The sequence below is a fragment of the Centropristis striata genome, chromosome 15 (genome assembly GCF_030273125.1).
Source record: "Centropristis striata isolate RG_2023a ecotype Rhode Island chromosome 15, C.striata_1.0, whole genome shotgun sequence".
NCBI lineage: Eukaryota > Metazoa > Chordata > Actinopteri > Perciformes > Serranidae > Centropristis > Centropristis striata.
In genome coordinates, this window is record NC_081531.1 from 25,544,020 (window position 1) to 25,557,333 (window position 13,314).

General features: G+C 35.5%; 2 protein-coding genes and 1 non-coding gene across 3 annotated transcripts; 2 read left to right on the plus strand and 1 right to left on the minus strand.

The window, feature by feature from the left end:
- Window positions 1-922: 922 nt before the first annotated feature.
- On the plus strand, window positions 923-5,725 carry pgrmc1 (progesterone receptor membrane component 1). The gene is made up of 3 exons (XM_059351708.1): window positions 923-1,265; window positions 4,487-4,642; window positions 5,261-5,725. The coding sequence occupies exons 1-3, from the start codon at window positions 965-967 to the stop codon at window positions 5,353-5,355; spliced, it is 552 nt and encodes a 183-aa protein (XP_059207691.1). The 5' UTR covers window positions 923-964; the 3' UTR covers window positions 5,356-5,725.
- A 2,916-nt stretch (window positions 5,726-8,641) lies between these two features.
- Window positions 8,642-8,752, minus strand: trnal-caa (transfer RNA leucine (anticodon CAA)). The gene is made up of 2 exons: window positions 8,715-8,752; window positions 8,642-8,687 (listed from the first exon to the last, which is right to left on the minus strand). It is a non-coding gene; the product is annotated as a tRNA-Leu (tRNA).
- Window positions 8,753-8,820: 68 nt separating this feature from the next.
- LOC131986649 (cytochrome c oxidase subunit 7B, mitochondrial) lies at window positions 8,821-13,098 on the plus strand. Its single transcript, XM_059351709.1, has 3 exons — window positions 8,821-9,086; window positions 10,974-11,089; window positions 12,889-13,098. Exons 1-3 carry the CDS (start codon window positions 9,050-9,052, stop codon window positions 12,970-12,972), a joined length of 237 nt encoding a protein of 78 aa, XP_059207692.1. The 5' UTR covers window positions 8,821-9,049; the 3' UTR covers window positions 12,973-13,098.
- The last annotated feature ends 216 nt before the right edge of the window (window positions 13,099-13,314 follow it).

A 13,314-nucleotide genomic window follows, 5' to 3' on the forward strand; every position in this document is an offset into this window, starting at 1 on the left:
GTTATTTTTTATTTGCTTCAAACCTTTTGTATTCCTATTTATACTGTTATACATGCATTTGAGCATGAAATTTGTTAAGTTACTGCACTATAAACATATTTAAAATTGCAGTTTCATCATATCTCGTTAAGTGCACGGTCCTATATGTGGCCCTGTGGTAGTGTCCATGAAAAATTGTGGCCCCCTCCAGCATTTAAGTTACCCATCCCTGACCTAGACCTAGGGGTGGAGGATCTTAAGTTAAAAACCAAGAACGTCCTAAGTGAGAAAACTAAGAAGTCCCCGACATACGACAATTCTGAAGGAAAAAAAAGGTGAATAGCATTTAAGAACATTCTTAGGAACATCCTTTTTTTTTGTAAAGAATTTTCTTAAGTTTTAACTTAAGAATGCTTTTGTGAATCCGTCCCCAGGTTGCAAAGACATAAAATTAGAACACTCATCATTAATAACTATAAAATATTCATCTTGAACATCAAAAAAATATATACATATATTTCGAAATATTTTTATTGTATTATTTCATTTTTATTGACTTTTTTTTCTTAAAGTAAAAGTGTTTGCTTGTTTCTATGTTTTGTTATTTTTATTTTTCTTATTACTTTCTCCTTTTTTATGTAAATCACTTTGTGTTGCATCTCTCTTGTAGGAAAAGTGCTATACAAATAAAGTCTGATTGATTGATTGATAGATAAAATGAAGAGCCATTTGGGAGCTGAAAGAGCCGGCTCTTCTCGATGAGCTGAGACAAATGATCCGGATCACTGAAAAGTGCCCAGATTCCCATCACTAGCTTAGAAATGGTTCACTTTTTTGTCCCACAGTTAGAAGAAGCTGATTGGTTGAAGCCGTGACCTACCGCCTCTCAGGCTGTAGCTGTGATTGGTCCACAGGCTGCACGAGCTCTGCCCAATCCTACCCAACACACACACACACGGAGGGACCGACAGAGAGAGGACCCAACATGGCTGAAGCAGAAGGAAGCGAGGTAGAAGTTACCTCGGGAGGGATTTTTCAGGAGATCTTCACCTCCCCGCTGAACCTGACCCTGCTCAGCCTCTGCCTCTTCCTCCTCTACAAGATCTTCCGCGGGGACAAACCGCTGGAAGTCGGCGAGGTGGAACCGCCGCTGCCCAAGCTGAAGAAGAGAGACTTCACCCTGGCAGAGCTGAAGCCCTACGATGGGCTGCAGAACCCGAGGATCCTCATGGCTGTCAACGGGAAGGTGTTCGACGTGACTAGAGGGAAGAAGTTCTACGGGCCAGGTAACGTTTATCAGAGTGGTCCCCGGTAAGCTGCTCCGACCTGTCTGTATGTTCCTTTAGACGTCACTAGCGGCCGCTCGCGTGAGGCGGCCGCTGCCTTTGATGTGATCATAATTTGATAAATTAATAGAAATTCCATGACAAAGTAGAAGTCGAAAACTAGAGTTTTGCTAGTGGAGCTGTGAGGCCACACCCCCGTTTACTGCTAGCTGAGGTCTCATTTCACAACAGAGGAGCTGCTGTAGCCTTGGAACCACAGATCGTCTATACAGGAAGTGGACTTACTCCAAAGTTGAATAAATACGTCTTTTATTTATTTATTTATTGATTGATTGATTTTCCTCATTTTGAACATAAAACATATCAGACACTACAGCCAACATACACATTTACAAGGACACGTTTACATAAAAAGGTCATTTAAGTTGTATCTCTTATATAAATATATATCTCAAATAAAAAGTAGACAGATGTAGGAGATTAATAAATATAAAAAAAATAAAATAAAAAAAAAATATATATACACACATATGAGCTGCAACAATTAATCGATTAATCGAACAATAGTCGATTATTAAATTTATCGTCAACTTTTTTGATAATCGAATAATTGGTTTGAGCAGTTTTTTAAAGACAAAAAGTCCAAATTCTCTGATTTCAGCTTCTTCAATGTGAATATTTCTGGTTTCTTTGTTCCTTTATGACAATAAACTGAATATCTCTTTGGTTTGTGGACACAACAAGAGATTTGAGGACGTCATCTTACAGTTGCTGCTGTATAAGAATAGAAATAAGTATTTCTGTAAACAAATACAGGTAAAGAGTAAAAATCACTCTACACTAAGTTTACAACAATATATATACAAATACAAATGCTTTAAGTAAATAAAGATATATACAGTAGAATTATTGTATTGTTTTTTTTTCCTTTCGTTCACATACAAAAATAAAGAAGATATTTATTAATTTATGCTTCAAATCAACACAAAAGAAAAGAATGATAGTAGAAAAATAAAAACATTTTTTTTTTAAAAACAACAAACAAATAAATACCTAGGTGGAGTAAAATCAAATACCAAAACTTAACATAATAAGGTTTACAAATAAAAGAAAGAGGTTTAAATAGTAATACTAATACAACTTTGGCTAAAATTTACAGTTGTTAATTTTTCATGGGATTATATTTGATATAATAGTCCATAAATGGCTGCCGTATTGTCTAAAAGGTATTTATCTTAACTCTCATGGTGAATTTTATTTTTTCTAACTGCAAATCTTTCATTATATCATTCATTAAAGCTTAGTAGACTGAAGGATTTTTTTTTTGTTTCCAGTTCAGCAGAATTATTCTTCTCACTAACTGTGTCACAAAACAAATCACATTCTTCTGGTTGTTTGATAAAGAGAGCTTGAATTATTGTATTATTATTGTATTTTCCTGTGGGTTGTTTGTGCCTGTTTCAGCCAGTCACAACAACTGATTTCATAGTTGGCTGAATCTTTTTTGTTGCGTTCATCCCAAAACCCAAACTGAACAGATGGAAAATATCAGCAACTTTTTATTAATTTCTTACTGATACCTGAAAACAGACACAGAGTTAGACCTCTCAAATGTTTTTAATCTTATCTCAGAGTGTAACCTCTGTTGCATGTAACCTCTGACCAACATAATATCCCACTGTCATGCCAACTGTTGCACTGCTCTGTACACCCAGCCCTAGAGCCTGAAATTCTGCTTTGGTTTGTTATTGAATTAATTTAGCTGATTAAAAATGTGTCCGTGAGCAGGGGCCTTGCTGCTTAAGGACACTTTGATAGCGCTCATGGCTGTTGCAGGCTGATAAACTTGTAACATTTAGGCCTGTGTGTTGCTTAAAAGTTTTGGTACAGATATAAGTATGACACAGGGATATCAGCAATTCTTTGACTGTTAAAAATAAAAAATAAAAATGTTCTAATATTAAATGTCATGCTAACAAAAACTTCAGTCTAGAAATGGCAGAATTTGTATTTAAATCAGGAAATATCTTTAAGTGATTTAATCAGGGCCGCAGCTAACGATTATTTTCATTATTGATTAATCCGTCGATTATTTAAACAATTAATCGATTAGTTGTTTGATCAATAAAATGTTGAAAAATACACAAACCAAAGAGATATTCAGTTTATTGTCATAAAGGAACAAAGAAACCAAAAATAGTCACATTGAAAAGCTTAAATCAGAGAATTTGGACTTATTGTCTTTAAAAAACTGCTCAAATCAATTATTCAATTATCAACATAGTTGACGATTAATTTAATAATCGATTATTGTTCGATTAATCGAATAATTGTTGCAGCTCTAGATTTAATGTAAGCCATGTTTAATGTTTAGCCGTCTTGATCATCTGCATAATAAAAAGAGCCTTCTAAAAGTGGTGTCAGTTACACATGTGCATTGAATGATATATATATTTTAATGCCAGGACATAAATGATTTACCCGGATAGGAAACAGAGTTTAAAAAGTTATTTTTTATCACCTCACTGAGTAAAAGAGTCTTTGAGGATTTGGGAAAGTTAAGGCTGCACTGCAAAAAAAGAAAAGTTAGGTGAACTCAAAATTTCAAGGCAACAAACTTCGATAAAATTTTAAGTTGGACAATTAAACTAAATATTTTAAGTTTTGTTTTTGAGTTTACTCAACTCTGAATTTCTCTGGCACGATTGTAAAGCCGATATGAATGTCAGCTAATGTTGTGACCACAATTTTGAGTTAGCATTGATGCACTAATGGCTACTCGTGTAGCTGTAACAAGCAGTGCTGCTAGCATCAGTTAGCCGCTAGCATCAGTTAGCCGCTAGCATCAGTTAGCCGCTAGCTTTCGCTAATGACCAAATTTCACAACAAAGAAATAAGAGTTAGCAAAGTGTCCCTTGTTGTGAACCCCAACTTAAAGATATAAGTAACAACAACTCACCAACTTGTTTTTGAGCAGACAACTGGCTTCCTTTGTTGTGCTAATTAACTTACATTATTGCCCTAAATGTCAATAATTTATATTTCCAAGTTTTACCAAATTAAATCACTGTTTTAGGCCAAAAAATACAAGTTGGCTTTTTTGCAGTGTGGCGATATTCTAAAGATACCCAAGTCTGAAATCAGTTTTTTTAGCAGTTTTGTAGCATTTGTGCTGGCGTTGCTGCTGCGTTCAGCTCACTGTGTGTCTTCCCGTGTTGCAGAGGGGCCGTATGGAGTGTTTGCAGGCAGAGATGCATCCAGAGGTCTGGCTACGTTCTGTTTGGAGAAGGACGCTCTGAAAGATGAACACGACGACCTGTCTGACCTGAACGCCATGCAGCAGGAGGGCCTCTCTGAGTGGGAGACTCAGTTCACCGGTGAGTATGACATAAGATAATGCATAATGTTATACTGCTACAGTTATCGCGGCAAAAAAACAGAAATATCCAACCTTGACTTGGCTTTTGGTTTGCCTGGCATTATGTCAAACCTGTTATTCACTGACGAGCTGAAAACTTGAGATCTGTGTAGAATCACGAGGAGACATTAATCACATTAACACATGAAACACATAAAAATGTCTTTGCCTTTTTTTTTTTTTTTTTTTTCTTTTTTTTTGGATGTGATGGTCCACAGACTGAAATATTGATTTCAGCTTCAATAAGGGAGTTTCCCCAGAACATTCTTGGTATAAACATTCAGACATTTGTGATTAATTTCTTGAAAAACCAGACAACAAATAAAATCAAGTCAGACTTTATTCTATAGCGCATTTAAAACAACCAATGATTGACCAAAGTGTTGTACAATTAAACCTCAATACACAAATTAGATAATTAACTCACTCAGGTGACAAAAAATGGCATTGCATGAACAAATTGCAGAAGTGAGAAAGGTACAAACCGTAACACAATGTGTTTGAATTTCTGCCTGAGATTTTTTTATTGAGGCTGTAAATAGTCTTCTTCTTCCTTTTCCCCCCTCTACCATCACAGTTAAGTATGACTACATCGGCAAGCTCCTGAAACCAGGAGAAGAGCCCACAGAGTACACTGACGACGAGGAGGGAAGAGACAAAAAGGCGGACTAGAAAAGTAGAAGTGAAGAGGACGGGGAGAAGATGAGCGATGCCTTAATGTTTGTAATTTTGATGCCTGTTAGGCCCAATCTTCTGTATGTATCCTAGTACTTTTGGCTGATCACAATCCTGCATTTTTATATGCTGAGTTCCATTTATCTCCATTTATCCTTTGGCATTAACGGTTAAACATGATGCATTCTGATGTAGAGCTGTGTCCTGTTGTTAGTTGTTAGATTAGTGTGGAAAATCAAGAAAATGGACCAATTCCAATGTCGGTGTAGGTACCTGATCGGCTCAGCTTCCAGATCGGCTCAGGGTTCTTCATCTGCTGCTGATTAAGACACACAAAACGCTGTCTACAGCAACGCGAATATATATATATATGTGATACATATATATATATACACATATATGTGTATATATATATATACACATATATGTGTATATATATATATACACATATATGTGTATATATATATACACATATATGTGTATATATATATATGTATATATATATTTATATATATATAGTCGCGTTGCTGTAGTATAATATATATATATATGTATACTGCGTATATATATATTGCATATATATATATTTACATATACACACACACACACACTTTTTAGCTATTTTTCACTTATCTGTATGTGTATTTGTGTATTATACACACACTAATCCAACAGAAACACATTTATTCTCATATTCTATGTACATTTACAGGAGTCCACACACCACACCCTTATAGTCAAAATAAAAAGCAGTTTATTGCTGCTTAGCACACAAATCCACAAAACTTGAACGCTGGTTTCGCCACAGGCAAGCGTTGCTATGACTACAGCCAATCACATCTGTCCGTTGTACATTGTACTCCCATTCAAGCGTACTGCCAATCATATTGTGTGATGTAATCATCAGATGAAGGAACCTGAGCAGATCTGGTACCTCCACCGGTTATTCTTTATACTGTTGTCTGAAGGAATAAGAGATCCACAGCTTTACCATACACTTTATTAATATCGCTGCTGATGTACTGCACATTCCTTTCATTCCAGGTTCGGCTCAGCAAACTTTAAATTAACTATCTCAGGAAGTAGTGTCACTTAAAGTCGACTAAATTGAAGGTCCAGAGCCAGAGGACGATGAAGTATAGATGTTGTGTAAACCAATCAAATGAATCTGCTGATCTGAATATGTTGATACATTTGTCTGAATTTTCAAATTGGTTTTCTGTTGGGAGTCACTTCTCTCTAAATAATCCTGACATTTTTGGCAGATTTTTTGACACTAGCCCCAGATCCCAATTTTAATTATCACTAAAGTAATTTGTCAAGCTAAAGATTTAATACCTCTCTGGGTTCAGCTTCTCAAATACCACAATTTGGAGTGTAGATTGGAGAAAACAAGTACAGTGCAATGACTTCTTAATAAATAAATACATATGCAGGAATAACAGATTAAGAAGCCCTTGTTCACATGAGGTAATGTTTTCTGTTCTGCAGTACATTACATGGTGAAAGTACAAAGAAAAAGCTTGTGAAACACTAGAAAGGCCAAGTTTGATTTTCAAATTCACACAAGAAAAAAACATTTATTTAATCTCCATTCGACTAAAGTTTTTTAATATTATTTTTGACACTAAATCCATGATGGAAAAGAATCAAATTGTGAGGCCTGTGATGCCTACATACATCACATCAACTTCATAATACAAAAACGTATCGACCAAGACCCCCCTCACACACACACACACACACAAATGTGTCCCTGAGGTTCTGTAGAAACTTCATTTGCAAGGAAATATTCTTAATGTTAATCCAGAAATTATATGGATGAAGTGTTAAATGCTGTGTTAACACATTTTTTCCACCATTGTCTCTGTAAAAACTGGAGTTTTGCATAAAACCTGTTTCAGTGAGGGCATATTTTCAATATGCATGTACATACATAAATTAAATGTCATAATCCTGAAAATGATATTTTGTATTAATAAAGAATATTACAACATGACATGAGTTTGTTTTTTAAAGCATTTATAACAATTGTATTTACCATGTAATGACATGAACTGTTAGTAATAGTTCTGTTCTGTCTTGACTGGCCTGACACACTGCATACTCACTGCTCATCTAAATATCTGCTGCAAACTATATTCAACTCAACGAACATTATCAGTGCCTTGTATCAAACCACTAAGAATGCATCAGTGAAAAATGGTTGATGATATTACTTCTACTGAACACCTCAAAGACTAAGGAAATGATCATAGATTTTTGCAGGTTCAAGCCCCCCCTTCAGCCAGTGAATACCTGTGGGGTGGACATGGAGGTGGTGCCAAGTTATAAGTATCTAGGTGTATACCTGGACAATAAGTTGGACTGGTCCCTAAACACAGACGCTCTCTACAAAAAGGGACAGAGCCGCCTCTTTTTCTTCTTGAAGCTCAGATCTCTGGACATCTGTAGTAAGATAATGCAGATGTTTTATCAGTCTGTGGTGGTAGTGTGTTGTTTTATGCTGCAGTCTGCTGGGGAGGCAGCATCACACACAGAGATGAAGGCGGTTGGACAGACTGGTCTAAAGAGCTGGTTCTGTGGTTGGAGCCAGGTTGGACACACTGGAGGAGGTGGTGGAGAGATGACCTGTCAACATGTTGGAGGCCATCTTGAAATACCCAGATCATCCACTACACAAAACCTTTATTGACCAAAAAAACAGCAGTGGATGGCTCCTCTCTCTCTGTTGCAGGACGGAGAGATTCAAAAGATCCTTCTCTCCTACAGACATCAGGCTGTCTCATTCTTCAATAATTTACAGAAGAGCTAACAGACTAACTGAATTTCCCCTTGGGGATAAAAAAAAGTAATTTTGATTTGATTTGATTATTTATTATTTATATTAATTTTGAATATAATGTATCCCTTCATTTGCACTACTATATGTATACCTGCACTACTGTACAGTTAGATCTGCATTTTTTAAATGTATATAATCTATACCTGTACATACTGATTTTTTTATATAATTCATTCCTGTATATATTAGACTATGATTCACTTAATAACTGCTTAAGCACTTCTGGTTCGATGTTATCTGCATTTCGTTGCGTTGTACTTGTGACATGTGCAATGACAATAAAGTTGAATCTAATCTAATCTATATAAAAGCATACTATGCCATATTTTATATAAATGTTGCTACTGCAATTCTTGGAGATCACCCTTAGGGTCTTATTGCTATGGATATATTTGTGTTACCATACACGAAAATAACTATCAATGAAGAAAAGGTATGTGTCAGAAGTGGGATTCGAACCCACGCCTCCATTCGGAGACCAGAAGTCCCGTATACCCGGAAGGAGTTTATCCTTGAGTCTGGCGCCTTAGACCACTCGGCCATCCTGACACGGTACCCGTAGATGGTGCTGGTTGGAGTTTTATTCACTACACAAACTTATTTAGTGACTGTAATAGATATTGTGTTTGTGGTGTTAATAGGACGTAATTACTTTGTGTGTGTATGTTTGATTGTACTTTTATCTATAAATTCGGAATTTGCTTCCGTTTCCACACTTTTTGACACAATATTTAGGTCGGCGGATGCGCACATCGGTAGTCGTAATTTCCGCTGTGTGTACGTGCGGACGGCCATATTGGTTTACTTCCTTCTTCAAGGGTATCTGAAGGCACCAGGATAGACAACATGTACCGGTTCGCTAAAGCCGCAGTCAACATTACTGGTGAGGAAATTAGTTTTTTATGTAATTGTATGTTATGCATGTTGTTTTTATGCCAGACGACGGTCTAATGTAGGTCGATTCCCAGTTTCCCCTCCTGTCTTTGGTGGGTGACCGCGGCCAGCGTGCTAACGTTGCTAGCTAAGCTAACCTGAAGCTAACATTAGCAACTCCTGCAGAAGTCGTAATATGTCTCGAAAACACTGCTGTTAAACACGTTTATTAGTCCAATTAGAATATTTGAATTATCCATGTATGTTTGTATTTTAGCTTTGCGTTAAACTATAAATCAATGTAGCCTTTTTAAGATGCCCATTTCCCATCGCGATGTCCACTAACCTGATGTGTTAGCATAATAACCATCATACTTAATGTTTATATCCATTGTGTGTAGTTATGAACATATGCATGAGCTATAGTAATTGGAAATAATAAGCTTTATGATAAGCTACGCTAAGCCGTTTTGATGGAGTCCATGAAATGACACTGTTGGCCAAAGGAAGGGCAAATAAGGACAAGTATTTTCAGGAATCATTAACGTTATTTAAGGATTTATTTTATTGAAATGTTCTATTTGCGGTGTAGTTGCAATGTGTAATTTAAATAAACATTAACATTTTGTTGCCCCCCCCCCCCCCCCCCCATTTGCAGTATTTGTTTTTTGTTCTTAAACTTTATATTTGAAGGAAAAAACAAACAGCTCATACATGTTGCTCTACATTTTGTAAACGTATCATCAAGTCATTTCATCAAAACATAAAAAGAAAGAAAATGGTTTAAAAACGAAAAGAGAAGAAAAGGGAAAAAAGATATTAAGTTATAAATCAAAATCAAATCCTTGCAAAAGCATTTAGCATCTATCACAATACTCTTATAAAGACATACCGATACTCATACCTAAATTGATTGGCAAAAATGGCAACTTTAATATTGAAAAAAGATAATGATGATTAGAAAATCACAATAACAGCCGTAATAATAGTGAGTTTATCTGCCCCATGTGCACCTTCCTTCATCCACGTTTTCTTCTGCAAACAGAACCTTATTATGGGGTGATAACAACATTGATGACAAGAACAACATCAACTCAAATGATTTAAAATTATTTTATTGTGTATTGTTATATACCAACCCCACCAGACAACTTCTTTGTATGTGAAAACCTACCTGTCAGTTAACCTGATCTGATGCCATCCTGTGCCAACAATATGATTTACATTCCAGTTGTTGTTATCACATGACATTACTGCACTTTAGAGGTCAGACATGTCACAGGCACAGCAGGTAATGGCTGCAGATTAAAGTAATAGTAAAATTATTTAGTCTCCATTAGGGCTGGGCGATTTGGACCAAAAGTCATATCCCGATATATTTTGGCTGATTATCGATATAAGATATATATCCTGATATTTTTATCTCAAAGTGAGAGCAAATGTTCAGTCAAAGTCAGATATGACATGTCACAAGTAGTTTTATTTAAGTGAATACAAATACTGTATAACAGGAGTACCTTTTTTTTTTTTTTTTTTTAAATCAAAGCTCCATAAAGTGCACATTTAAATAAAAATGTATCTGAAATAATAGCCTATGAAATAAAATAGGCTATTTTTTTCTGAAATAAATATATTTATATGAGAAAAGAACAACGATGACATTACAAAACAACTAAATATGACAAACCCTAGTAAGGGCAGCATTTATAAAGAATGAAAAACTATTTGAACTATATCGATATATGTGATATGGTCTTATTCCATATCACATTTAAAAATCTATTGATGTATTGATATATATCGCCCACCCTAGTCTCTATAAAGAGTATGGCATGGTCAGCAAAGTTTTAAAGAATGAAAGTTCATATAAATGCCAGTGTGTTTTGCTGTCATCCAGGTCAGGCCGCCAGGCAGGTGAGGCATGGATCCACAGTCCCCCCAGACTTTCACACCAAATACGGCAATGGCCTGATAGCCGGTGGAGCGGTCTTCTGCGTATCTGTGTGGTCTTATGTAAGTAGTGCTGTCTGATAAGGCCACATCCCATTCCCTTTTATATATATAAATGAGCTGAACACACATCTTGCACACAAAGTGACACAAGTGCAAGTTAAAAATGATTTGTTTTAAACTTGGGAGACTTTATTGTGACGTATATCTCCTTGAGTTTGAGTGGAGATGGAGAGAAAGAAGTTGGGAATTCTGGGCTTTCAGTCACAATATAAAAAAAAAAAAAGGGGAAACATTGTAATGTTTTCAACTTGGAGCTGATTTTCCCATGTTTTTATGTCTTATGTAACAAAAGTAACTTTTCAAACTGGTCCTATATAGAGCAAAGCAACTGCAAAATCAGCTTTTATGTGCAATTGTGCACTGTCATTGTTTCACAGTGTCCACTAACAGTGCTTTTTTTGCGGGTTCAGAATCTCATTTTTAGCATCTGATAACATTATGCAAAGGCCCCTACAGAGAAATGAAACATTCTTATTTACTGTACGCCTCATCTGGACTGTTTGTGTTGTCTAATCAAGTCTCAGCCTCAAATCTTTTGTGGCCTCTTCCACGTTGCTGAAATCAGCTAAATAAATATTCAGCCAGGACACAGGAAATCTTGTTAATGATACGATGCTTTGCTTTGTGTACTCCAACACAACAAACTGTGTCCGGCATTCCTCACCAACTCTCACTCACATTTCCACTGTTGACTTCTGGTAACAAATCACCTCATAGCAGAAGGTGACTTTGTTAGAGACAAAAACAGATCAAATCAAGGTTATAAGAGGTTTGGATTTTTCATTAGTTTTAGTGTCGTTGTCAATTTTTGTTTTCAAATTCAGTTAGTTTTAATTAGTTTTTTAGAGTGAGTTTGCTAGTTTGAATTATTTATTTTTTTGGGGAAAATGCTTAGTTTAGTTTTTTATTAGTTTTAGTGTTAGATGTAGGTTTTTTATAATGGGGTATTTGTTGAGTGCCAGATTGAATAAGGTCACAATAAATGTTTCCTTTATTTCCTTTGTCTGATCCATCTCAGCCCTAATAAGTTTATTAAGTCATAAAACCAGATAGATTAAATAGATTTCATATCAACCAAAAAGGTTACGTATGAAAAAAGTTGACAAAGACGAAAACTAAGGACATTTTCACTATAATTTAGTTAGCTTTGTAACCACAAAATACAGTTTCAGTTAGTTATCGTTTTTTAAAAACTCTCATTTTTATTTTTATTTCAGTTAACGAAAAAGTTTTTTCAATTCTAGTTTTTGTTATTTCATTAGTTTTCGTTAACTATAATAACCTTGGATCGAACAAAATTTCATGAAATGTTTTGTCTGTAAATTCCATACCATAATATTGTCAGACAAAATAATCTGACCCTGTTAGTGACAAAAACAAGCACTTCTAGTGAACATATATTGCAGTGTGTTATTGCACTGAAGATTACATTGCAGCTCATTTTGAGACTGCTGGCTGCATCACTCTCCAATACTGAACCAATTTCAAAAACCGTAGTCCATATCAGTCACTTAGACATAAAATATAGGCAAATAGGCACCAGGTTGAAAATTATTTTCAATTCAAAACTGTTAAATATTTGGTGCGTTTGGAAAAAGTCACTTCACTGTATGTCAGTTGTGTGTTCTTTCTGCTGACAAATGTTTGGCTCAGTTGTAGACTTTGATACTTTTACTGTTTATTGTCTTTGTCTTAACTTTAGTCTGAAGTTGGATTTAAAATTGAATTTCTTTGCACTCTCAAGGGTCAGGAAAAAAAGTGTCATTGCTTTTTAAAAACAACAAGTTTCCTTGGTGCAGGTGCTGACTCAGACTGGCATCACCTGGAATCTGTCACCTGTTGGGAAGGTCATGCCCAAAGAGTGGAGGGAGCCTGAGGAGTAAAGAGTCGCCATGACAGCCTGCATCCCACCCTAATAATAAACCTTCTGGTTGTACAGATGAATAACGGTGAATGCCTGTGTTTATTCCAACATGTTATTTTGTCCAAATAAATTAAGTGTGATTCTACTGATCATGGTTTCTTTTTTGTTGTGAATTATCTATCATATCAGTAACTTTAAGCTTAATATATAATTCCAAAGTACCTGCACTTGAGTATTTCCATTTGCTGCTACTTTGCAATTTAACTCCACTACATTTTAAAGGCCAATATTTTACTTTTACTGCAATAAATGTATAACAACAGGAGTACCTTTTTTTTTTTTTTTTTTTAAATCAAAGCTC

Excerpts from the sequence above, each read along its gene's own strand:
- LOC131986649 (XM_059351709.1), top strand. The coding sequence starts at position 9,050 with ATGTACCGGTTCGCTAAAGCCGCAGTCAACATTACTG. Across the intron at positions 9,087-10,973 it reads AGCCGCAGTCAACATTACTG|GTCAGGCCGCCAGGCAGGTG; the intron begins GTGAGGAAATTA and ends GCTGTCATCCAG. Across the intron at positions 11,090-12,888 it reads GCGTATCTGTGTGGTCTTAT|GTGCTGACTCAGACTGGCAT; the intron begins GTAAGTAGTGCT and ends TCCTTGGTGCAG.
- pgrmc1 (XM_059351708.1), top strand. The coding sequence starts at position 965 with ATGGCTGAAGCAGAAGGAAGCGAGGTAGAAGTTACCTCGGGAGGGATT. Across the intron at positions 1,266-4,486 it reads GAAGAAGTTCTACGGGCCAG|AGGGGCCGTATGGAGTGTTT; the intron begins GTAACGTTTATC and ends CCCGTGTTGCAG. Across the intron at positions 4,643-5,260 it reads GTGGGAGACTCAGTTCACCG|TTAAGTATGACTACATCGGC; the intron begins GTGAGTATGACA and ends CTACCATCACAG.